This window comes from Thamnophis elegans, chromosome 9 (assembly GCF_009769535.1).
Source record: "Thamnophis elegans isolate rThaEle1 chromosome 9, rThaEle1.pri, whole genome shotgun sequence".
NCBI classification, from domain to species: Eukaryota; Metazoa; Chordata; class Lepidosauria; order Squamata; family Colubridae; genus Thamnophis; species Thamnophis elegans.
Window position 1 is genome coordinate 53,412,588 of NC_045549.1, and position 23,020 is coordinate 53,435,607.

Genomic DNA, 23,020 nt, shown 5'->3' on the forward strand with positions numbered 1-23,020 from the left:
TAGAATATATTATTAATTTAGTGTGATTAGCTAAATAGAAATATATTTACTTAGAAAGGTTATGCTTCCAGTTTACTTTTACAAACTGGAATATGATTAACTTTTGAGAAATTTCCTTTTAAGAAACAGCTAAGACACAGTATAAGCTAGCTTAAAGAGATAACTCAATATGTTTAAGTTGGTTTAACACAGGGGATATATGTCTCCATCCCCCCGCTCCCAATTTACTGTACAAAACCTGTTTTCTCACATTTTCAGATCCCACCATTAAAAAACAATCAATGATAAATGTGATATTTAAAGAGCTTTCCATATGAACATATGGAAGTATGATTAATAAAATTAAAAACTTCTCAATGTAACATATGATTATGAAACAATTTAAAGACATTTATTCCTTTCCCCAATTCCTTGGATATTTCTCCCCCTAATAAATCACATTTACGACTGTTTTACATCAACTTTAATCTTCAAAGCATCATTTATATGGCTTCAAATCATAAAAATGTGTGTTTTTATATACCAACTCAATGGTCTCCATCTGTTTTGCTGATCTTAAAATGTGTCAGGTTGTCTAGCACTAAAATATTCAACACATTTGCTAGTCAAAATCTCAAAATCTTATTTATTTGAATAACTTTTTATCATATCTTTTATTTTATCACGCACGATGAAAGCTGAAATATTGCTGCTCTTATCACATATAAATATTAAAATATATCTGCATGTATTTAAGATATGTTGAAGACAGTGCGTGCGTGTTTGTGTGTGTCTGTGTGTAAAAGGCTTGCACACTTTACTGATGGCATATACATATTTTTCTTAGGTACAATATGCAAGTTCCAGCTAAAATATTTCCAACAAAATATAAAATATAATCACTGAACCTGTTCTTTTAAAATTATATATCATTTAACCTAATACCAGCAAAGTTTATTACAAAAATAGACTGTGAGTACATTAATGTTGCCACATATTATTTGTAATAAAATGATACATATCAATGGCGCGCGCGCACACACACACACACACACGTATGTATGTGTGTGTGTGTGTGTGTGTATGTATGTATATATATATATATATATATATATATATATATATATATATATATATATATATATACACAAAATCTATATTTAGAAAAAGAAAGAATTTAAATAATTTCAATCCGAAACAGAACAAAAAAAGATCCAAATAGTTCTAAAAAAGTTCATGGACACACATAATCAGTTTCAGTTTTCTGGTTGAGTAGATTACTCTGAAGAGGTGTTACGTGAAATCTTCAACAATTCTGAAGTTTCCTCAACCCTTAAGATATAAAATACATAAGCAAAGTTAAATGACTTTTCCAAAATGTAAAAACAGTAGCAATTTTGTGTTTAAATTGGTAAATTTATAGAAATATGATTGAACAGACATTCCATTATGTTAAATGAGTTTTTAATTTTCCACATCAATAACACTTCAAATATTTCTCAGTAGAAAGTTAAAAATTATGAGTTTTTTTAAATAGACTTGCCAACAAAATATCACTGCTTTTTCAAACCAGATTACTACTTAATCCAAGATTACTTTTTTCAGTAAAGCACTACTAGTAAAAAAAGTTTTGCAAATAAATATTTTAAACATTATATTAAAACATCTCATATTATCTTCCAAAATAAAAAATATCTCATTACTTTAATAATAAAGAACTTTCGTTTGATTTATTGCCTAATACAATTTTAACAAAATACTACGTCATGGAAGTATGGGAAATGTATGTACAGTACACTCATAATTTGACAAGGAAGGAGTTTCAGTTAATGTGGAATGTCCACTAAGTCTGAGTGGTGTGCACAATTGAAATTGAAATGAGATTTACTTTGAGCATTTTTATGCATTTATGCATTTGTAAAATAGGAAATAGAAGTTTTTTCATGCACATAATGAAATATTCTGTTCACATCATGATTGTCAGCCCCTGGGTTCCCAGCCAACCCGGGGCTGGCATTTGGGCAGGGAAGGAGAGCTGCCATACGGACGGGTGTACAAGCCTGATGACAACCATACTCGTCGAACGCCGGCATACCATCTAACTGAGTCGCGCAGAGGACATACATGCCTTGGGCCCCCTGCTGAGCTGCGGAGAGGGAAGGCACATCCATGAGCAGCCTGCCGCATCTACAGAGCCCTCAGATGGCCAGCTAAGCTGTGGGCTTTGCAAACAGATGATGCGCGACAGAACAGATGGGCGGTGGAGCACGCACAGGCGAGGAAGCCTGGCATGCCAGAAAAGAGCATGATGTGTCCGATGAAAAGCTCAGACGTTGCAAAGACCCAGAAAATTGGTGGCACATGAGGCATGGGAAGTATATGGAGCAGAGTCTAGGGGGTGGAAATGTGGGGCGGAGTAGAGAGCATTTAAGGGGTGAAGGGTTAAATCACAATAGCACTGACTTTGTTTTCTTCATTATTTATACCTACGGGACCGCCTCCTGCCACATACCTCCTAACGACCTATAAGATCACACAGATTGGGCCTCCTCCGGGTACCATCGACCGGGCAATGCTGGTCGGCGACTACTCGGAGGAGGTCTTTCTCTGTAGCTGCTCCGGCCCTGTGGAATTATCTCCCCGCAGAGATCCGGACCCTTCACACTCTCTCGACCTTCCGTAAGGCCACTAAAACCTGGCTGTTCCGGCAGGCCTGGGGCTGTTGACCCCAAAATATGGTCCAGCCCCACCTCGAATGGAGTGCATGGCCTGTTTTTAAATCTATCTTTTCTTTCCTCTATTCTTTTGTATTGTTAGCCACCCGGAGTCCCACGGGATTGGGCGGCATACAAATGCTATTAAACTTTGAAACATTTGTCTGGATTTCCAGCTTGCAAGATAAAAAGTGCTCAATTAACTTTGTCTTCTACTTTTCTTGTCTGATAAACGCCGGAATGTGACAGTTATTTAAGGTCCATTAAATTGTTTTCTGTATTCTGTATCTACATTTCAAATCTTATTTGCTAAAAAATAATACTGTATCTTACTTACATTTTGCTTATTCTTTCCATTTTTTGAATTGCTGTTTCCTACAATTTAAAAGCAAGAGTTTTAACTTTGTATACTTGCATTACCAAAGACAAATAAAATCACAAACTTTCTATAGCTCTGCCAGAATATATATGTATGTGTCAGTTTTAACTTACCTTTGAAACCTCTGACACAACATCATCATTAATAGCCAGGGCTTTGGGAGATGGATCTGCTGATACAGATGAACTATATCCAGATGACTGTTGAGGACTGTCTGGCAATTCTACTTTCTCTTTATCTGTGAATAAACTCACTTTTTAAAGATCAGCTTTGCCTTTACACATTTTAATCATATAGTCTGATTTACCAAATATATTCATAAAAGAAACTGGTAAGAAATTGTAAAGCAATATTCTCAGGTGAATTCAGATGTGAATATTATAATGTAAATTATTATAGTATCAATGCAACATGATAAATTACTTTACTCCCAACCTAAACCTTTTCTAGAGTTCAAAGATGTGAATCTGTAATTTGTCTGCCTATGTTAAGAAAGTGTTGTTTTTAAAAAACAACAAAATCCTATATGGAAATGCCAAACTTTTTATATTGAGAAAATAATCGTTAGTTCTGTGGAAAGGGAGAAAGCATATGAAACTTTCTGACTGATCTCAGAGGTCAGAAACAGCATCTGTATTTTATTATACTTCAAAACTTTCTAAATTTATAGGTTGATACTTCTACAGAAGCTTACTATGTAGCTTACTATCAAAATATAATGCTTTAGAAAAAAGGAAAATTCAATGTTCAATAAAAATACTAAACAATATAGTTGAAACCACAGAAACAGATTAAATTTGTTCCTGATTCAGACTCTATCTGAAAGAATGCAACAGAACATATTTGTCAGAAAATTTAATTTTTCTTCTCTGAAAATCTTATTAAAAATATTGAAATAACTAAAATCTAAACAGCAAGTTAACTTGCTAAATAACAATAAGACAGTATTTAAAAAGTGACTACACTATATGCCAAAATAACTAAAATTCAGTTTGACTAAATTTCCATGCAATATAACATATTTAAGGAGATAGCATTTTAGCGAGAGAGAGAGAGAGAGAGAGAGAGAGAGACCGACAGCGAGAGAGAGAGAGAGAAGGAGAACAAGACTGAGAAAAGTTGCAAGAAGTACTTACCAAAAGAAGATGGAGTTGTGTTTCTGCTAGAATAATCTTCTTCACTCACATTGTTTAATTCTGTAGATAAATCAGCCTGAAATTGAAAAATATTTTACTATTAATAACTCATGAATTATTCTGTAAAACAACTAGTTATTTTGAAATTTTCAGTCCTCTTTGTGCAATAACTAAGTTATATTTAAATCATTTTATACATAGTAGTAGCATACCCAATAGCCTTAACTATTATCATTAATTCAGGAATCAAATTTTAGGTATATAAATCAAAGCTTCCTATTTTACTGCAGTTTCACATCACAATACGTGAATTGGCATTATGTGATTAACATAACCTTCAAATCCTGAACTGAAACACTATCTAACCTGAGATAAAGTGATATTTTTGTAGATCATGTTTCAAATCGGAGTATATTAAAATAATAACTGCATTGCTTACTGCTTATCTCATAAAAAATTCAGTACTATACTATTGACATTTGATATTATAATATTCATGGATTAGATCTACTGCTTTTTTCCTATGGTACAAAAGAGCCATTGGGATAATTTTGATATGAATTCAAAAGCCTTGCATTAAAAAAACAAAGTAATTAAATCCCCAATGTACTTTCAAACACTAAGAGAGCCAGGTTAAGGTGGTAGACTATGAGCCAGGAGACACAGCTTCTAATTCTTCCTTAGGCACAGAACCCATCTGAGGGTCACTCTCTTTTAATGGTATCATACTCTTGTGACCAACCGACTGATAAACAAACTATCTCTTGCAAAACCAATCACTTCCTGAAACCATGCAGGGCAAACACTAAGAAAAGCAACAATGATCCTATCTTGAACACGAAAATAATGCCTCTTGTTATACATTCTCTGGTTCAAATTTACTATTTTAAAATAATGCTTTGACAAGCAGAAACCTTGATGTCATTTTAGCATAGCATTAGAAATGTATTAAAAATCAAATACATTACTTAAAATAGAGAAATTTCAAACAATACAGGAAAGGGATAATAGCCAACACAGCAGTATTCCAAACATTAACAACTATGTTCATTAATATGAAGTAATAATAAATGTACAAATAAGCAGCAGTTGGAATAGAGTTACTATTTTCATTAGTTTCTATAGGCTTTCCATTATAATTGAAAAAATAAAATTTTAGAAAGTTGTCTTTGAAAAAGAAAGAACATTCTTTAATTTTGATAATCTCATGCAGTATAAAATAGGGCGAGTTTGTGCTATATTAATTAATAGCTAAGACAGATAACCCTTAAAAATAAAAATGTAATATTAAATAGTAGATTACTGTATTTCTAACTTTTAACACAGAGGAAAGTACATACTGTTTTGGAATGAAGCAACAATTGTGTTTCAAGGAGGAGGACGCGGCTCAAAAGATTATTCCACTCATTCTCTTCTATAACAATTTTCCCTTGCAGTTTCTTCTCTAAAGTCTGTAATTTTTCATCCACACTGCTCAATGAATGAAACTTTTGCTGCAGTTCAGCAAGTTGACTTTTCAAGTCTTCTAATTCATTGTCCTGCTTTACAACCTGAAAATAACATAATTTTCATTCAGTATAGTCATAGCACAAGTTTAGATTTTTACTAATTACATGAAACATGTAAAGACCTCCCACATGAAATCAGAAAGCATAACCACAGTGCTGGTTCATTCACTAAAAACCCTGTGCAAAAGGAATCAAACCACAAAACCTATAAGTAACAAGAAAACTGGTGAAAGTTCTAATAATTCACATATAACCTGTTACCAGTTCAGATTTGATTGTAGATCTGCTCTGTAGAAGAAGGATAGTTAGCAAAACATTCAGTACCTAACATGCATTGCCTGAAAGACATAAATGATAGAAAATATTATCTTTTCATTGATCCCATGGCTGAGTTACATTTGAGTACAGCTGGACTTCCACAAGACAAAAGTGGAGCGAGGGAGAAAAGGTCATTATTTTTGTCATATTTCATGCTTTCCTGCACCATAAGATTGCTTATTGAACTATAGAACCAATTCTTTATATTTATTCATTGGACATAATCAATTTGTTCAGTTCTATATTGTAATGCGAAAACTTTTATCTAAATAGATTTATTCAAATTAATGTTTATTCAATTATGATTTGTCTCCTAGTACTACTACAAACATTGGTTATCAAATGTCACTTTAACAAGCAGAATTGGCCTAAGAAAATTAATGTACGGTGTGTGTGTGTGTGTGTGTGTGTGTGTGTGTGTGTGTGTGTGTATGTATGTATGTATATATTTATATTTATATTTTAAATTTACGGTCACAGACCAAAACACGAGTACTACAAAAGAGACATAAGAGAATTGATCATAGAATCATAGCAATCAGTCACCAAAAGCTTAACTAAGGGAAGTTACAGCGTTCTCCTCTAATGGTTACAGTTCTTAAGAAAAATTTGGAAACCTGAGAGGTGATGTATGAGGAGCCATCTCCAAGGCAATATACAAACAAATTACAGCCATTAGATCTAGAAGGGACGATTTCAAGAAGAAACAATAACTTAGATCTATCAACGTTATACATGGGGCAAACTAGAAGGACGTGCTCCACAGTTTCAACCTCGGCTCTGTCACAGGGGCATAGCCGCTCGTTAATCGAGAGCTTCTTAAAACAACCATCCAAAAGTGCTGATGGCAAGACATTAAAGCTAGCTAAGGAAAAAGCTCTTCTATACTTGGGAATGGTTAAAGTATAAAAATAGGAAGCCATCCTCAATCCATAATTATTAAGTTGGTTGAGAGTCAGGGAGGAGCAAGTTTTGTTGGCTCTGCCTCATAGATATTGTAAATCAATGTCCACAAGCCGTTGGACTACACTAAGTTGGGCGTCCTCTGTAAAATCTAGCAGATGTAGTTTCCTCAGCAGCTCTTTCTCCCAACGAGAAATATGGGAGTCCACAAACGCCAGGGAGAGGTAGCTGCCAGGAACTGCCAGAAAAAGCACACGAAACCACCATGGCCTAAGAAAATAAGAATGATCTTACCTTTACATCTATATTATCCAAGACATCAGTGTCACAGTCCAAAACTTCAACCTTATTTACAACACAATCTTTCACTTCCTGCAGTGTTTCACTGATGAAATCTTCAGGGATATGCTTGTTAGTCACACTTTTATGACGTTCTATTTGAGGTTTCTGTGCATGTAAAAGACCCCACCCAAAGTAATAGTAAAGGATGTATTAAACAAAATTGATTCAATTAAAAAGCATTTTGATTTAATGTATCTGTGGAATATATTTGCACTGATATTCACTACAAATACTTGCTTTCCTTATATTACATAGACAGGTAATCTCAAGCCTCAAGGGCAACATAGGCCATTTCCTCTTTTTGATTGAACATCAGTCCCATTTGTATAGTTGTGAGAATCAGTTTAAGTTTCAAGTTCATAAATTTATAAATCTTACAGAAAATGTGGTTCATTATTTCACAGAGTACTGTATATACTCGAGTATAAGCCTAGTTTTTCAGCCCACTTTTTGGGCTGAAAAAAGCCGCCTCGGCTTATACTCGAGTCAGTGAAAAATTTGCCCGAAATGGAGGAGAAAAAGGGGCGGGGCCATGCCGCTGGGTGACACTCGTGAATGGCCCAGTGCCCCTGTAGTTTCCCCTCCCTCTGTGTCAGTTTGCCGCGCAGCGCGCACTGCACCATCCCCCCTCCTCACGTTCTAATGTAATGCAGGGCTGTCTTACGATTCCCCTTCCTCCCCCTCCTGCCGCTCTGCAACGATGTCCCACCTCCTCCTTGTTATGGCAAGCAGCCACATAGCGATGTCCCACCTCCTCTGGTACAGTGATCCAATGATAGGAATCACTGTGCCGTGTGTCATAGGAGGCGGGACATCGCTCCCGCGGCTGCACGGGACATCATCATCACAGCGGGACATCAGCATCATGAGGTGAGTGAAGTATTTCATTGAATACACCGCTAGTTTACTGTTTTTCTTTGAAATAAATATTCAAAAACATTATTGATATCTATTTTTATTTTTGAAATTTACCGGTAGTTGCTGCATTTCCCACCCTAGGCTTATACTCGAGTCAATAACTTTTCCATTTTTTTGTGGTAAAATTAGGTGCCTCGGCTTATATTCGGGTCGGCCTATACTCGAGTATATACGGTATGTGGTTATGGGTATGATTTCTTAATATGTTTTCTTAAGAAAATTTATTTTTATTTTAAAAAACTCATTTATAATTGAGAAATTTACTACAACCAAATATTTTATCCTGCTCATATTAGGGATTAAAAAACAGCCAACAATCAATAAACTAATAAAATAGAGTCCATTTTTAAAATATAAATTGTAGTTTTTCTTTTTAATCTCTGTTTCTGCTGTATATTAATCAGAATAGAGTGGAATAGAAATGTCAATTCTCCTAGGCAGCATTCTTTGTATGAGTGTCCTCATTTAGTGAAAAATAATCCATTAGCAGATTGTTAATCTAAGATAAGAGATGACAGAATAGTCAGAATTATTGGTTTTTTTGGGGGGGGGAGGGAATAGATCAATAGATCTTCATTCTATCACCTCAATCATTGATTGATATAGTCTTTTCATAGACTGATTAAGATGCAAGGTAGAACAGATCTACAGCTCCCTGTTGAGATCCGGATCCTTACTACCCTCCCGGCCTTCCGCAAAGCCACCAAGTCCTGGCTGTTCCAGCAGGCTGTGGGGACCTGAGAAGCATCTACCACCACAGAAATTGTGAATGTTGGTTTTGTTTTTAATATGTTGTCTTTGTCTCATTCCCCCCTTTCCCTTGTCTTTTGTGAGCTGCCCGGAGTCCTCCGGGAGTGGGCGGCATACAAGACAAATAAATAAATAAATAAATAATTATGAATAGCCACTGATAATCCACAACTAATCATAATATATTATTTTGTCTGTTTTTTGAGCCATGCTGGAGCAGTGGTTAGAGTGCATTATTGCAGGCTACCTTCTGCTGACTGTCAGCTGCCTGCAATTTGGCAGTTCAAATCTCATCAGGCTCAAGGTTGATTCAGCCTTCTATCCATCTGAGATGGGTAAAATGAGCACCCAAATTGTTGGGGCAATATGCCTATTCTGTAAACTGCTTTAAAAGGCCTAAAGCACTGTAAAACAGTATAAAAGTCTAAGTGCTATTGCTATTGTTATCATTATTGTTTTTAATGCTTTTATTTGTAATTCTGGCCTGTGACTGTAATAAAAAATTATTGATTATATTATGAACATTTGAAAGTCATCTTACAGTATGAGGATGCAAAATTAAACAAAGAAATTATATAATCAGTTCAGTAAGGTAGCATAAAGCAGTTAACATACTCCCTGAACATTATTATTAACAACAAAGCTACTTATGCTGAAAATAGATAAAGCATCTAAAAATAGTATATGGGAACACCAAAATATCCATTAGGACAAATATTTAAAAATGAAATGAAAAATACTTAACTCTTATACTAAAGAATATTGAAAATTCCTACCTGCTGCAAATCCATAGTACTGTTAGCTACAGTAACAGACTGATTAGAAAAACTTGTGTGGGATAGAGATTTAATCAAATGGGTTCTCTTTTCTGTTTGGGTTTTTATCTATAAGATATAGAAATATCCAGAGTTATGGTAAGAACTGTATTTTATGCAAAACAGAGTATGTGTATTACATCAGTCTACTGAAATTCAGGATCTTAAAAGTACATGATGGAAGATACATAATTCATATCAATCATATCAATATACTAATGGGATAGCACTGGTCAGCAGATAATATGGTAAGAAGGACAACTATCTCTCCAAAAACTGTTCTGAGAAAAATAAGACATTCTGAGAATTTGGGGATAGGGAATTTTTTTAGGAAACTATAATATACACGTGGAAACTTTCACACACAAAGCTATTAGTCCAATAAACCTTTCTCATACATTTGAATAAAATTACAAATAATTCAGTAATTATTAAAACTATTGCAATTTTAACTGCAAGACAGATGTAGGAAAAGAAAGAATTTAAATGAAAGAATGAAATAAATAAAATTATAATGTTCCAAATATCAGAAAGGAAAAAACTCTGTGTTTAGTAAGTGGCATATAAATTAAAAGATAGGCAATGATTTAATTAATAAAATATTAATAAATGAAAATATGAGTTATTAAACAATACTTTAACAACTAGCTTTTTCTTTAAAATGCTAACATTTTTTAATATTAACTCATTTTTTTCTTTAAAATGCTAATAAAACTAATTTTCAATACCTTATTCATGTTACTGAATTCTTTGTGCCTTTTATAAATGTAACTAATAATATCACAAACAATCTGTATTTTTCTTTCTGCAAAGCCATATTGAAGGAACTGCTGTTTTGACAGGACTGGTTTGTACTGAAATTGATCACGAAGAAGCTGCAGAGAATAGATTTTAAAAAAGGAATTTATTTTCATAATACCAGTACTTGCATGTCTGCTCAGCTGCAGTTGGTATGGGGAAGCGCTTTTTCATAAAATTCCAGAGGCCTGCTTCTTTCTATGATCCTTTCTCTTGGTACCGAGGAATTGCTCTAACTCTCACTTTTTCTAAACAAAAAATGAGCACTTTTCTTTGAGCATAAAGAATAAATAACCAAATATTCTAGGTCACACTACTAAAACATCCTCTGCAGAGAGATGTTAGCTAGAGGACAGCATAGAGAAATTCAAAGTTAGTGATCTTATAAACACTATGCCATAATGCAGTAAAATTTAAACAATGTTTAAATTTCAAGATATAATGACACTTTTACTTCTTTATTACTATTAATGGTAACATTGCAACATTAGCATATTTAAAATATATACCTTATACATAGCATCAACAAAACGTGAATCATTCTTTGCTGTAAGTTCCAGCCCAGATTCCATTACAAGCTCTGCAATATATGTTGAGAATGATGTGAAACAGTAGCTAATGATTGGTAAAAATACAGATGGATCACCCTTTGCCAACCTGTAATGGTGGGAAAAAAATAAAGAACTGATAACTGATCATTCGAAACCTTTATATTGCCCTTTATCACATAAGTTTTATTTCTATATTTCTGAAACACTATCAGGAGACCATGGCTACATTTAATTAAGACTATTTTATATTCTGTTTTCAGAATCATTAATCTGCATTTTTGGGAATCATTACTTTTTAACATGTAAAAATAACAAAAATTGAAACAGAGTAGGTTCTTAAGTCTTTCCCAAAAGAGGACTGGATTTATTTTTAACTTTAGACAAAACATTCACTGCCTATGTAAAAATACTAAGTTTTATTAAAAGGATACAAAAAGTAATATTTATATGGAGAGAGATGTTGCAACAACAAATCACTTTGCACTTGATATCTGCTGTCATCTATTTTAAATACTGTATTCTGAATTTCATTGAAGTTTAGTATTTAATAAAATTGTGGGAAACCGTTTAAACAACAAAAATAATCACCAGTTTAAAATCATCTAGCAGTTAATGTAATATTAGCTAAATACTTATTGAAAAATAAATGCTATGGCATGGAAACAAATTATTTATTATGATTCATTTATAAGTGACTAGGATGACAAATCTGTTAGAACATTTTTTCCACTTTATAACAACACAGAGATCAAAGGAACAGACAAAAGTCCAACTCTCCTTAGACTCAATTTTAACACACTGCTTTTATTTCTCAATTATTTAATTTTATTTCTTATTTAATTTTCTAATTATAAGCCACCAGAGCAGACATAAAAAATGCTTAATGGTAAAATTATTTTTGTTAAAAGAATACAGACTTTCTTCTGTGCCGGAATGGGACAACTCGGTGCGGCAAACTTGGCATAGCCAGCTTGCCACCAAGTCTCTTCTGCCAACTCATTGCCTCTAATTCATCGTAGCATAACTCAACACGGCCAATTCATGCGAGGACAACTCACCAGGGCAGACACACCAGGTGAGTGAACAAGCAGGTGGGCAGAGTGCAGAGAAGCAGCGGTTGGGGGCTTCCATTTTTCATACAGCTCCAACTGTTCAGAGTTTGGCCTATTCAGGGGCAGCAGGGAGGTGGCAGACTGGATCCATCCCGTTTTCACATCCCTGCTACCACTGTGAAACATTTGGCAGTGGTGATGGTGGTGTTTAGGCTGTTTGGGATGGTGGTAATGGGCAGGGCGGGCAATTTTTCTTGCACAAAGCTTCCATTAAATCAGATTCTCTGGAAACCAATTAAAACAAAGAGCAATACAGATGATATAATAATTTATCATTTAACAATGAATGTATCCAAAAACTCATTTTCCTGTCCATAGAATGATGCAGCAAAACATCTTTCCATCATTTAGTTTTAGATCAATGCCACATAAATAATGTTACTTCTTTCATCCAGAAAATTCCAGAGAAAAATCTTAAACAAATCATGTTCCCATTCTAGTTTGTTTTGATCAGAAAAGACTGCTTTGCTACATTCAGATAATACTATACATTATTTAAAAACAATGAATAGAATGGTTGTTTGCTGAGCAATAGGCAATTCACCAACAAGCCACATTTATACCAAGAATTGACTAATATGCTTCCACTTACCCCATATAATCCACATCACTAGGATAATTTATAACTCGAAGTTTTTGTTCTATCTTATGCAAGTTTCCTTTCAGGTCTCCTGTAGCCATGGTATAATTATTCTTTTAATTATAATATATGTAGCCTAGAAAGCAGAATAATTTTGTTTTACAAACTTTATTTACTCATTCATTCATCTATCATCTATCAGGTTCAACTAACTCTAAGTACAAGACATTCATAAAATCAACATAATTAAAATAACAATAGAGAACAGAATTCTGGAAAACACTTTTCCATGACATGTGGGACATTAAAAAAAGGAAGATTCCCATTTCTTTTATTTCACAACTTCATAAACTTTCACATAAGGGACAATCAAATCAGACAGGATAGTTCTATCTAGAGAAGGTAGTTCTGAAGTCAAGCCATGTAGGGATTTAAAAATTAAAGGCATCACTTTTAATTTCACCCAGAAGTCTACTGAGAATCACTTCAGTGTCTCCAATACTGGAATTGAATAACTTTTAGCTATTTGAAGGCTATTTAATAGGGCATTAAATGGGCTTTGAGTTGTCTTCAAAGGCATCTCTTTGTAAAGTGAATACTCCCAGTAACTGACAAGGCAAGCCACTAATAAATAAACAGAGAGCAAACCCCACTCCCTGCTGACATTGATGATGTTACCTAGTTTGCTAACTAGTTTTAAGAAATTAAAAGACACTTGCTTCTGGGAAGGAAAGCTATGGCAAATCTAGACAGCATACTAAAAAGCAAAGACATCACCCTGCCAACAAAAGTGTGTATAGTCAAGGCTATGGTTTTTCCAGTTGCAACGTATGGCTGTGAAGGTGGGACCATAAGAAAGGCTGAGCGGCAAAGAATTGACGCCTTTGAACTGTGGTGCTGGAGAAGACTCCTGCAAGTCCCTTGGACTGCAAAGCGATCAAACTGGTCAGTCCTAGAGATCAACCCTGACTGCTCTTTAGAAGGCCTGATCCTGAAGATGAAGCTCAAATACTAATTAGAAGAAAGGACTCACTGGAGAAGAGCCTAATGCCAAAGAAGGAAGAAGAATGCCAAAGAAGAAAGAGACAACAGAGAAAGAGCATTGGTACCTACCTCATACGCTTCTTCTAATAGAGTGGAGATAGCATCCATGCATGGGTTGATACTGTCTGTGCTCTGATTGGACTGAGTCTGAATATTAATTAGCCAACGTACTATATAATCTGTCCTTGTGAGTGTTACCCCCCCCCCCCCCGTTTCCGGTGAGGTAAATGAAGACACAGACTCCACGTGTTGTCCCCAAAAAAACAGTATTTAGTGATACAGGTAAACAGAACAAAACCTTATGCAATCATCAACCACAAAAATACTCCAATGGCAGGTAAAAGAGGTCGCCTCCAAAAAAGGTAAGGGATGAGGCTGCATGCTATCTCCACCCTATTAGAAGAAGCGTATCAGGTAGTTACCAACCATCTTTCTCAATAAGGGTGCAGATAGCATCCATGCATGGGACATACCCAAGCTAGGTGTCCCTAAGGGAGGGAAGGTGACCGTTTCGGCAGTTGAGCCTCAGATCTTACCGCCTGCAACACCCTGCGGCCGAAAGTGGCCTCTGCCAATGCAAACTTGTCCAACTTATAGTTTCTGATAAATGGTGACGAGGATGCCCAAGCTGCCACCCTACAGATCTCGTCCAGAGAAGCCTAAGTGGCCGACGCTGCGGTGATGGCAGCATTCCGCATAGAGTGAGTGGTAATACTCCCTGGAACATCCAGCTCCTGGGCTGTGTAGGCTATCGCAATACAACGCCTCACCCATCTGCCAATCACTGTCGTGGAGACCTTTTTACCCAAGGACGAAGACTGAAAAGATACAAAAAGCGCCTCTGACCGTCTAATCTCAGATGTGCATGCGATATAAATTTTCAGTGCCCGACGGGACATCAAGATTGTGCTATTGCTTCTCGAGCTGGTGAGTCAGGGTGGGGCAGAAATTAGGGAGCACCACCTCCTAGGACCTATGGAACTGACCCCACCTTCGGCACAAAAGAAGGGTCAAGCCGAAGGACCACTCTATCATCGTGAAACTTGCACAGGTCCTCCCTAAAAGAGAGAGCGTATAGTTCCAAAATCCTCCTGGCGGAAGTTATCGCCACCAGGAAGGCAACTTTCCAAGTAAGTAATTCCATGGAAATTTCTTTTAAAGGCTTGAATGGCGGCTTGGTAAGGGCCCCAAGGAACCTGGTAAGATCCCAGGTTGGGTAACAGTGTACAGCCAGTGGCTGCAGGTTGGTAGCCCCCCTTAAGAACTTTTTTACCGTGGGGTACTGTGAAATAGCTTGGCCGCCCTCCCAAGTGAGAACAGTGCCCAAGGCCGCCACCTGCCGTCTGATGGTGTTGGGAGATAACCCTTTATCAAGGCTGTCCTGTAAAAATTCCAGGATCTGAGGGATGGAGGAGCCCTCTGGATTAATTTGTTTAAGCAGGCACCACTTACAAAAGATTCTCCAGGTGGCATCATAAATGCGCACAGTCGAGGGCCTCTTGGAGGCCTGTATAGTATCAATAACTCTGGCCGAGAACTGATCCCCCCTTAACCTGAGCCGCTCAACTGCCAGGTGGCCAGCTGGAGCCACTGGGGCTCCGGGTGCTTTAGAGCTCCCTGGCAGAGGACAATTCTGTCCACTGGAATCGTCCAGAGACTCTCCACCGACGTCTGAAGGTCGGCAAACCAAGGACGCCTCGGCCAGTGAGGGGCCAAGAATATGACCTCTGCTCTGTTCTCGATGATCCTGCGGACAACCCTGAGGAGGAGAGGCACTGGGGGAAAAGCATAAAGGGGACCCCTGGGCCACGGACAGCGAAGAGCATCTGTTCCCTCTTCTCCCGGTGTTCGAAATCTCATGAAAAACCTGGGGACCTGAGCATTGGTGGGGCTGGCGAACAGATCCGCCTTCAGGACTCCGAACTGGTGTGTTATCTCCTGAAAAAGAGTAGGATGTAATTGCCATTCGGCCTGGTCTACTGTAGCTCTACTGAGCCAGTCAGCCTGCACATTAGCCTTCCCTGAAATGTGCTTGGCCACGAGGGAAAGGAGATTATTCTCTGCCCACATCCCTAGGACATTAGCCTCTAGCATGAGATCCCGTGATCTGATGCCCCCTTGTCTGTTGATGTGGGCCTTGGCTGTGATGTTGTCTGTGAGGACCAGCACGTGCCGGCCTTCGATATACGGGTGAAATTCCTGTTGAGCCAATCTAATGACTCTGAGCTCTAGCCGGTTAATGCTCTTGCTTGCCTCGTCCTGCGTCCACCAACCCTGGGCCATATGAGCATCCACGTGTGCCCTCCAGCCACATAGACTGGCATCAGTGGTGATGGTGATTCGATGCCTGACCCTGAAATGACATCCTTTATCTGTGGCTGGGGTGTGCCACCAATTAAGGCACTGTCGGACCTCCCTGGTGAGGTGTACCCATTTCAAAGACATGCTGACCCTTTTCTTCTGTAAAGGCAGCAAGAATCATTGGAGTCCCTCATGTGGAGCCTGGCCCAGGGTACTATGGAAATGGTCAAGACCATCTTCCCGAGAAGTTTAGCAAAGGTCACCAATGAAACTTCCCGACTGCGAATCACCTCCGCTACCAGTTGTCTAACGCTGGTAGCCCACTCCTCAGATAGGAAAACCTGCCCAGCCCTGGAAGCTATCCAAGTTCCAAGATGGAGAAGTTTAAGTTTAAGTTTATTTATAGGCCGCCCAATCCCAGAGGACTCCGGGAGGCTTACAACAAGGGGAAAAAAAGAAAAAGAAAATAAGAAATAAAAATAGACAAGTTAAAAACAACACAGATACATTCGCTCCGGTCGGGGCTGGACCTCAGCAATGAGGTCAACAGCCCCAGGCCTGCCAGAATAGCCAGGTCTTGACAGCTTTTCTGAAGGCCATGAGAATGGGTGAGGTCCGGATTTCTGGGGGTAGTTCGTTCCAAAGGGTCGGAGCAGCCACAGAGAAGGCTCTCCTCCGGGGAGCCGCCAGCCAACATTGTCTGGCTGACGGCATCTGAAGGAGGCCCACCCTGTGGGATCTTACCGGCCGTTGGGAGGACTGTGGCAGTATGCTAGTCCTAAGCCATGCAGGGCTTTAAAGGTAATAACCAACACCTTGAATTGCGTCCGGAGACCAATAGGTAGCCAGTGCAGCTCGCGGAGGATAGGTGTAATATGGGTGTACCTAGGTACACCCAGTATCACTCGTGCGGCTGCATTCTGGACTAGTTGCAGTCTCCTAGTGGTAGGTGTGAAATGGCTTTTAGCCTCGTTAATGGAAAACCCATGGGCCTGCAACACCTGTGTCATGATGTGGAGGTCTGCTCTGGCCCTGTCTGGAGAAGTGGACTGTACCAATATGTCATCAAGGTATAGTTGAACTCTTGACAGGCACTGTACGTAAGTGCGCCGCCAAGGCCGCCAAAACCTTAGTAAAGACACGGGGAGCAGAAGAAAGGCCAAATGGCAAAGCCGTGTATTGGTAATGATAAGAACCATAACAAAAATGTAAAAACTGGCGATGCTCCTGCAGGATGGGTATATGCCTCCATGAGGTCAATAGAAGTAAGGTAATCATCCTCCCTCACATCCTCCAAGATGGTCTGCAAGGAGTGCATCTTAAAATTTATATGCAATAAACCTATTCAACTGCTAAGAGCCAAGGTGGCGCAGTGGTTAAATGCAGCACTGCAGGCTACTGCTAGATCAGCAGTTCAGCGGTTCAAATCTCACCGGCTCAGGGTTGACTCAGCCTTCCATCCTTCCGAGGTGGGTAAAATGAGGACCCAGATTGTTGGGGGCAATATGCTGACTCTCTGTAAACCGCTTAGAGAGGCCTGAAAGGCCTATGAAGTGGTATATAAGTCTACTGCTATTGCTATTGCTTCAAGTCAAGGATGGCCCTCCACCCTCCAGAGGCCTTGGGAATGACAAATAACAAGGAATAAAACCCCTGGCAGACCTAGTCGGTGGGTTCCCTCTGGATGGCTTCAATATCAAGGTGGTGTTGAATAGCCTCCGCCATCAATAACCGTTTTTGGGGGTTAGCAGAAATAGGGCACTGGAGGAAGGACCTGGGAGGGTGGGAGACAAACTCCAGGATCAGACCAAACCTGACCATGGCTCTAACCCAGGCATCAGAGGTCATGGCCTCCCACTGGTCGGTGAAGTGCCATAGCCGCCTCCCCCAATGGGAGCCCAATCCTGTGACTAGTTAGGATCTGTGGTAGTATCAGTTACCGCCTCCACGAAAGGGACGTTTGGACTGTCCCCTCCATTGGTGCCGATACTGCTACTGTCTAGGGCACTGGGAGAAGCTGCCCTGCTGGTGGAACCCTGACGAGGAATAATCATTATTCCTAAAGGACACCTCCCCCCCCGTACTCCTGTCTAAAGGGTTTTCTCCTGGGGTATGGGGCAGCTCGGGCGAACCCTTTCTTAGGGTTAGAGGGCAGGATCTTACGCTTGCCCTTTCCCTCGATCAATAGGGGTGTCAAGGAATCCCTGAAGAGTCCCCCCTTGGTACAGCTCTGATGCCATGTGCCACTTATGTCTCGTCAGATTGCCATTGTTGGAGCCACAGGAGTCTGCGTAAGGCCACTGACGAGGCCATGGCCCTGGAAGCAAACCGGGTTGCACTCAGCGTGGTGTCAGCTGAAAACTGGACTGCAGTGATAAGTTATTAAGGTCCTGGTGGGCCCTAGAATCCCTTTGGGGATATGTTCCTGCAGTTGCTGCAGCCAGAAAAGGCTTGAGCGCGAGAAAAAGGAGGCCACTGCCGAGGCCCGCACGGCCCCCACTGATGGCTGATGCCCCCACTGTAGGACCTGATCGGTGCACCTATCTTCAGGTTTGAGGATGTCTTCCTGGGTGCCTGGGAGAGTGGTGTTAGTATGCAGCTCCGCTACAGGAGCGTCGACAGTCGGCCAGGTGAGGTTCTTATCCCGTTGTTCTGCAACATTGTAGAACCATCTCTCGTTGGCTAAGGGCGCCGGGCCTGATGTTGGTGTGGTCCACTGGCGTCTCACCATGTCAACGAAGAGCTGAGAAGTGGGTATGATGTCTGCTTCCACCTTGAGTTCCTTGAACAGCGCGCTTTCCGAAGGGCCCTGTTTCGGGGCCGCCGGGGCCTTGGCCTGGCCCTCGAGATCTGAGGAGGCCTTGGCCTTAGCCAGCAGCGGTTTGAACAAAGTTAGAGGGAAAAAGCCCACACAGGGAGGCTTGTCCAGTACAGCGCCTTCTTCCTCGAAGGTCGTCATCCCTGATCTCTCCTTCCTCTGAAGCGGGGGAGCATCTGCGCACAGGTTCGCCGGAGACAGGCGTTCCATTGGCTCTGGGGTTGACCCTGGTCATGGAGTGGAATGAGAGACCCCTGATGTCACCCCTTGGTTCTTCTCCTGGAGCCCTGCCGCAATGCCTTGTTTAATGGCCTCAGTTATTATGTCCTGGAATCCAGTAGCCATAGACTGTAGCGGCAACGCGGTGGGCAAGACAGGGAACTGATCCTCCTGGCGGAGTCCCGCCATAGTGGGGGTGAAAATGGCCTCTGCTGGCCTGCTGCCCCAAAGGCTGGATGTATCAACTGAGAGCACAGGACTAAGTGGGCCGTGGTAGTGGCTGGGCCTGGCCAGCACTACAGGAGTCTTTTCAGACCGTTGCCGGGAAGATCCCGGGTACTCTCGGCTCTTGTTCTTGGAGGCCTTGGAGGAAGAGGAGCCTTTGGTCGATGCCTTGTCTCCCGATTGTGTTTGGGAAGAAGGTTGCCCAATGGGGGACATGGGGCTCTGTCCTACCGCAAGCAATCTGCCGGCTTGACTGGAGGGCCTGCTGGTCTCTGGGCCCAGGTCAGACATGCTGCTGTCTGCCATGCCGCCGCTAACTGAAATGCTGATTCAAAATGACAACCGCGACACGCGGTTTGCCCACTGCCCAAAATGGCACTCCTGTTCTTTTGCTGGATGTAATACGGGCCCGATGACAGGAGGAGGCTTCTTGCCGCTGCGTGGTTCAACCTGGCCGTCTGGGCCGCCCACGCCTCATCCAGAGTACTCGATGTCATGTCGCGACTTTCCAAGGCAGGAGACTCCCGTTCGGTTTGTCTACAGTGCGCTTGGCTCTCTGTAACAGTGCGACGCACACATGCGCTCTGTCGTCCCAAGCCCAGCGAATGAAAAACTTTTTGGCTGCAAAAGACAAGCCTCACAGGCAAGCTGCTAAGCGGCTGTCAGACAGGGCTCTTTGATGCTGACTGCCTCCTTTCTCCTCTGAAGTGTGCAGACAGCCCTGAGAGGTTGTTGAGAACGCAGGCCTGTGGGCCAGAGCCCCACAGCCAGACAGAGATGAACCCCCAGATCAATCTTGAAATCCTCACGATCCCTCAAATAGATTGTTTTCCCTTCTGACAACGATGATGCAACTCGTCAAACCGGTAAGGTGAGGTAATTAAACTGCTAATGCATTCAAGGGATAACACGACTGTCCCAGAGTGGACTGAGTTGGAAACTGGGTGGTAACACTCACAAGGGCGGATTATATAGTACATTGGCTAATTAATATTCAAACTCAGTCCAATCAGTGCACGGACAGTGTCAACCCATGGATGGATGCTATGTCCATTCTTATTGAGAATGAGGTGGCTGGATGGAATCACCAAAGCAGTAGGCATGAGCTTAAATGGACTCCAGAAGATAGCAGAGAACAGAAACGCCTGGAGGAACATTATCCATGGGGTTGCGGTGGGTCGGACATGACTTCACAACTAACAACAAAATTTGGTAATGAAATGTCTGCAAGAAAGCATCAAAATTCTGAGAGCACTAAGGACCCCACAAAATGAAAGTGTTCTAACTAGGGCTTCCACTTGTGCATCTTTCAAATCATGACTCCAAGAGTATTCCAAGTCACGGATCTGCTTCTTCAGGGTAAATGCCATTCTATCCAAAGTTAAGAGAGAGGTAGAAGTCCAACTGTATTACCCGCCTAGCCAAGGATGAAGAGGTAAAATAGGGAAATCAGAAAACCAGCCCAAAACAAAAGGTACTTTTCAGGAGGCAACTGGACTTTCTTGTTTTTTTCTTTAAAGATATTTCACTTCTTATCCAAGAAGCTTCTTGGATGAGAAGCAAAATATCTTCAAAGAAAAAACAAGTTTAGTTGCCTCCTGAAAAAACACCTTTGGGACAACCATGACCTGGATGACTGAGAATCTCTACAGACTTTCAACCCAAAACCAGTATACATCTTCTCCCAAAAGGGCTTATATAAACAGAGAAAAGTAGGCTGAATCCTATGGCATCCAACAAGACACAGCCAACCAGTCTGACCTCTTATTTCTCACTAAGTCTACCAGAATCAACCAGTTAGGAAAGAGCAGAAAGATTGCAACAGTGTTGTTGATTCCAGTTCTTACAGTATAGCATCATTGTCCATACCACTACTGCTGTAAAGACCAAATGGATAAGAGAAGCACTTCTTTTCTCCCTTTCCAAGTCCTGACAGTTAACCACCAGGAAAACCCTCCAGCTACAGCATTGCTGTTTTAAACCCATGCTGGGTTGACTGTTTTCACTGCTTATTTTAAAAAGAGGAAAGCTTTGCATTCAGTCTCTGGTAGAGGAAAAAAAGACCAAAGTTGGATAACCAAATTCCAAATAGTTTGGTTCCCACAAAATTTCATGGAAGAGATCCGACACTAGGCAGGAAAAGGAAAGAGAGAGCGGGAGAAGTTAAGACTGAATCCCAGGGGTCCCCAAACTTGGCAATTTTAAGACTTGTGGACTTCAACTCCCCACAATTCCCAGCTATGCTGGCTGAAGAATTCTAGGAGTTGAAGTCCACAAGTCTTAAAGTTGCCAAGTTTGGGGACTCCTACAGTGTTTCCACTTCTTTCCATTTATTTGCCTGGGAAAAGCAACCAAGCACTTTTCATTCTCCCAACACTTTAATTTGCTGGGTCTCTGGTGCTCCCTGAACTCGATTGTTTTCTTGCAGACGTTTCATTACCCAAACTAAGGTTTGGGTAATGAAACCCCACTCCCTATTAACACTGACGTAACCTAATTTGGGTAATGAAACGTCTGCAAGAAAACAGCACCAAAATTCAACTCTTTATCGGCACTTACATTTGTACTTAGGATGCGAAGGTGGCGAACTTCTGAAGGACTGGCCAAAGAGAGCGTTGGAAAGGGCCCAGGCAAGGTAGATTTTCCCCGTTGGCACTCAGTCCGGCCGCTTCGATCTAAAGGCGGCTTTGACCCGCCTTTCCCTGGCGCGACGGGCTGCGCTTTCGGCTCCACGCTGAGCGGCAGTTTAAGCGCTCCCGCGGGCAGCCAAAACTAGCTTTTGTTTCAGGTCCGCAGACTCCTTACTCCTTTATTCCAGCCCCTTTAAAAAAAATGCTCGCCCCAGATGAGGCGCCTCCGGGGGCGTCTCAAAAAAGAAAAACAACGTCGCTTTCGTGATTGCTTCAGTCCCACTAACCGAAAGTGTCGAGGTGGATCCACAAATAGCTTTCCCGCGCCGCAAGATCCGATGCGTCACTTCCGGGAAAAACAGATGCGGCGGCTGTTGCTCTAGTAGCCGCCAGGAGATCGAAAGTGAGTCTGCGGGAGAGAGAGAGCGAACGAGCGAGCGTGCGTGGAGGAGGTGACGGCTCATGTTTGTGCGCATGGAACCGGAAGCCCGCTGGGAAGCTGGTTTGCTCCAACGGCTGCCAGAAGCTGATGACGCCTCGTTCCCTCGCTTCGAAGGCTCGCACCCGACTGGAAACTGAGTCGTCGCGGCGGCGGTTGGGATCTCAGCTCGTACAGGTAATGTGGGTCAACATCCAGACGAGAAGTGGCTCTGGGGGCTTTTTGTAACCGCCGACCTCGGCTAGATGGAATTTGAGACCAACCCTCAACTACAGGTGGCACCGTCTGTTCCTTTTTCTTCACTCCTGTAGGGAATTAAAGAGCATTTGGAAACAGGTGCAAGATGCTGTTGGTGCCTCAGCGCTAGTATGAATGTGTCAGTACTCTGGCAGAGTATTTTCTTAATCGTGAGATGATGTTGGCTTTTAAAGTAGTTTCCACATTACAGTTTTCACCTACGATATATGTCATTCAACTATGTGGACTTTGGCAATTGCAGCTTGGAATGTAAGAGGCATAAAGGATGGGAAGTAAAATGGAG

The 23,020-nt window shown here is 40.9% G+C and overlaps 2 protein-coding genes across 5 annotated transcripts in view; one reads left to right on the forward strand and one right to left on the reverse strand.

Annotated features, from left to right (window-relative positions):
- Positions 1-1,123: 1,123 nt before the first annotated feature.
- On the reverse strand, positions 1,124-22,251 carry CEP44 (centrosomal protein 44). 3 transcript variants are annotated; one of them, XM_032224749.1, is made up of 11 exons: positions 21,970-22,251; positions 12,816-12,939; positions 11,070-11,217; positions 10,491-10,637; positions 9,724-9,831; positions 7,232-7,384; positions 5,549-5,758; positions 4,209-4,284; positions 3,186-3,310; positions 3,031-3,068; positions 1,124-1,311 (listed from the first exon to the last, which is right to left on the reverse strand). In XM_032224749.1, the coding sequence occupies exons 2-11, from the start codon at positions 12,902-12,904 to the stop codon at positions 1,257-1,259; spliced, it is 1,149 nt and encodes a 382-aa protein (XP_032080640.1). In that variant the 5' UTR covers positions 12,905-12,939; positions 21,970-22,251; the 3' UTR covers positions 1,124-1,256. The 3 variants fall into 3 exon arrangements, with proteins under 3 accessions (XP_032080640.1, XP_032080641.1, XP_032080642.1); XM_032224750.1 differs by lacking the exon at positions 21,970-22,251 and adding an exon at positions 12,170-12,447 and having other exon boundaries at positions 12,816-12,907; XM_032224751.1 differs by lacking the exon at positions 21,970-22,251 and having other exon boundaries at positions 11,070-11,140; positions 12,816-12,919.
- Positions 22,252-22,401: 150 nt separating this feature from the next.
- The window catches only part of FBXO8 (F-box protein 8), a 36,556-nt gene continuing 35,937 nt past the window's right edge, over positions 22,402-23,020 (forward strand). For both annotated transcript variants that reach the window (XM_032224403.1, XM_032224404.1), the window contains exon 1: positions 22,402-22,656. The gene's annotated coding sequence lies outside the window, so the exon portion shown is untranslated. The remainder of the gene's footprint in view (positions 22,657-23,020) is intronic.

Excerpts from the sequence above, each read along its gene's own strand:
- CEP44 (XM_032224749.1), bottom strand. The coding sequence starts at position 12,904 with ATGGCTACAGGAGACCTGAAAGGAAACTTGCATAAGATAGAACAAAAA. Across the intron at positions 10,638-11,069 it reads TTGTTGATGCTATGTATAAG|CTTCTTCGTGATCAATTTCA; the intron begins GTATATATTTTA and ends TATTCTCTGCAG. Across the intron at positions 1,312-3,030 it reads ATGGAAAGAATAAGCAAAAT|GGTTGAGGAAACTTCAGAAT; the intron begins GTAAGTAAGATA and ends TTATATCTTAAG.